The sequence below is a fragment of the Eimeria maxima genome, genomic scaffold (genome assembly GCF_000499605.1).
Source record: "Eimeria maxima Weybridge genomic scaffold, Emw_scaff171, whole genome shotgun sequence".
NCBI lineage: Eukaryota > Apicomplexa > Conoidasida > Eucoccidiorida > Eimeriidae > Eimeria > Eimeria maxima.
The window spans coordinates 32,739-35,238 of NW_013563584.1; the positions used below are offsets into that span (position 1 = coordinate 32,739).

General features: G+C 52.2%; 1 protein-coding gene across 1 annotated transcript in view; it reads right to left on the reverse strand.

The window, feature by feature from the left end:
- EMWEY_00019410 (hypothetical protein, conserved) overlaps positions 1 to 2,500 on the reverse strand; it is a gene marked incomplete at both ends in the record, with an annotated part of 15,141 nt that overhangs the window by 6,891 nt on the left and 5,750 nt on the right. Inside the window, 5 exons of the mRNA XM_013477750.1 lie at positions 1 to 108; positions 361 to 605; positions 845 to 1,070; positions 1,295 to 2,086; positions 2,456 to 2,500. The exon at positions 1 to 108 is cut by the window's left edge and continues 589 nt beyond it; the exon at positions 2,456 to 2,500 is cut by the window's right edge and continues 649 nt beyond it. Of these exons, the coding sequence (XP_013333204.1) occupies positions 1 to 108; positions 361 to 605; positions 845 to 1,070; positions 1,295 to 2,086; positions 2,456 to 2,500 (1,416 nt within the window). The remainder of the gene's footprint in view (positions 109 to 360; positions 606 to 844; positions 1,071 to 1,294; positions 2,087 to 2,455) is intronic.

A 2,500-nucleotide genomic window follows, 5' to 3' on the forward strand; every position in this document is an offset into this window, starting at 1 on the left:
AATTGCTGTGTCTCCTGATGAGGAGACAGTTAGGTGTACGTACACCGCAGCTCGTAAAGAAAGAGACGCCTCTTCTGCCTCTAATGCTACAAGGCCATTCTTTAATACCTAAACAGCAGCAGCAGCAGCAGCAGCAGCAGCAGCAGCAGCAGGTATGCGGCAAATTGTATAAAGATATATACATATGCAACAACTGCAGCAACAGCAGTAACGACAGGAGCACGAGCAACAGCAAGAGAAACAGCAGCAGGAACAAGAGCAACCGCTGCAGCAGCAGAAGAACGAACAACAGCAGCAGCAGCAGCATCAGCAAGAGCAGCAGCAGCAGCAGCAGCAGCAGCAGCAGCAGCAGCACGTTACCTGTAAGACAACCATAGAAGTGTCTGCCGATGGATTTTGTTGCTTATGTGTCTCCTCAATGTCTTGCAGCATATGTGTGTCCTCTGCTGTTGTTGTTGCTGCTGCTGCTGTTGCTGCTGCTGCTGCTCCAAAGACACAGCAAAGAAGAGACGGCTGGCAGCAAACAAAGTCTCCTGCTTTCTCTAAACCCTCTAGTGTCCCTCCTCCTTCTGTCTCTCCCCATCCACGAGATGCAAATATGGCTCCTGCAGCAGCAGCAGCAGCAGCAGCAGCAGCAGCAGCAGCAGATGCAGCAACAGAAGGAGCAACAGCAACAGGGGAAGCAAAAGCAGCAGCGACAGCAGCAAGGAAGCTGTTTGCTGTACAGAGCCACAGACAGCAGCAGGAGACACAAAGACAACAGCAGCAGCACCAACGGCAGCAGCAACACCAACTCAGCAACAGCAGAAGCAGCAGCAGCAGCAGCAGCAGCAGCAGGACTAACTTGCATCTGGGTTGCTGTCTGGTGATGCCTTCCACTGCAGCAGCAGTGTCTTATGAGGTAAGGAGACAGCAGCAAGCAGCAGCAAGCAGGAGGAGCGCAGCAAACGGAGACACCATAGTCCCTCTATTGGCTGCTGCAGTGCTGCTGTCCCTGCTGCATGCAAGAAGAGACCGTCTCTTACAAAACGTACAGCACCACTAGGCCCACTGCCGCAGCAAACCGCCAACTGCAGCAGCAACAGCAGCAGCAAACACAGCAGCAGCAGCAGCAGCAAAAGCAGCAATATGCATTAAGGACGTAAACAAGAAGAACAAATGCAGCAGCAAACAGCAGCAGCAGCTGCAGCAGCGCCACTACCACGAAGCTAGGAGACAGTCTACCCAAGCTCCCCCTTAACAGCAGCAGCAGCAGCAACAGCAGCAGCAGCAGCAGCAGCAGGAGGCTGTGTACCTGTCTCTGTCCCTTTCCTTCGAAGTCAGCAATGCAGCAATCAACAATTGGGCCTAAGTTGCTAAATGTCTCCAAGACACGGAGACGCCCCCTTTGCTGCAGCAGCTGCTGCTGCTTCAGCTGCTGCAGCACCATCTGCTGCTGCTGCTGTTGATCTTGTTGCATCGGTTCTGTCTGATGTACCATCACCTGGTGCTCCCAGTCTGCTTCTGCTGCTGCTGCTGCTGCAGCAGCAGCAGCAACAGCAGAATATGTTGGTGAACCAGCGATACGTCTACACTTTAAACTGCCGCTACCACCACCACTGCTGCTGCTGCTGCTGCTGCTGCTGCTGCTGCTGCTGCTGCTGCTGCTGCTGCTGCTGCTGCTGCTGTTTGGATACTGTTCAACTATATCCAAGAGGAGACTGTCGCTGCATGTAGATGCAGCAAAGAAGGTGTGGGGCCCCAAAGGAGACAGCTGGATAGCCTCGCATGCATGCCCTATATAACAAATAGATAGGGACGCATCCTCTAGTCTCTTTACGATCCTCCTCCTGCTCCTGCTGCTGCTGCTGCTGCTGCTGCTACTACTGCTGCTGCTGCTGCTGCTGCTGCTGCTGCTTTTGCTGCTGAAGGAAAAGCAGACACGTAATACACCCTGCATAACATGTCCCCTTGCATCTATTGCAACAAAGACACAAGAATAATCTTGCTGCTGTGTATCCCCTGCTGCTGCTGCTGCTGCTGCTGTTGGTGCAGGAGGAGAGAGCAGCACAGCAGATACAATATCATCACAACCAGGGAAAGTTGCCTGTGTACATAACATATTAGGTCCTGTTGCTACAGCAGCAGCAGCAGCAGCAGCAGCAAAAGATCTATGTGTATTTACTACGGAGGAGACAGCTTGTTTACTAAATGAATAAGGAGACAGCCAAGACACCTGATGAGGAGAAAGTACAACAACCCCACCAATAGGTATAGGTAAGGGTAATAATTTAGCTGCTGCTGCTGCTTGCTGCTGTGGCTGCTGCAGCGTACCGCAGCAGCAAGAAGCAGGATCTGTATCTATAAATGGTTGTGCTGCAGCAGCAAGATGTATTATACGTATAAATCTATTAGGGGAGCAAACAGGAGACGCGCTGCCTATGCTGCTAATTGCTGCGCATGCATACAGACACACGAGTCTCTGACAGCCCCATTCATTCCTGTTGCTGCTGCTGCTGCT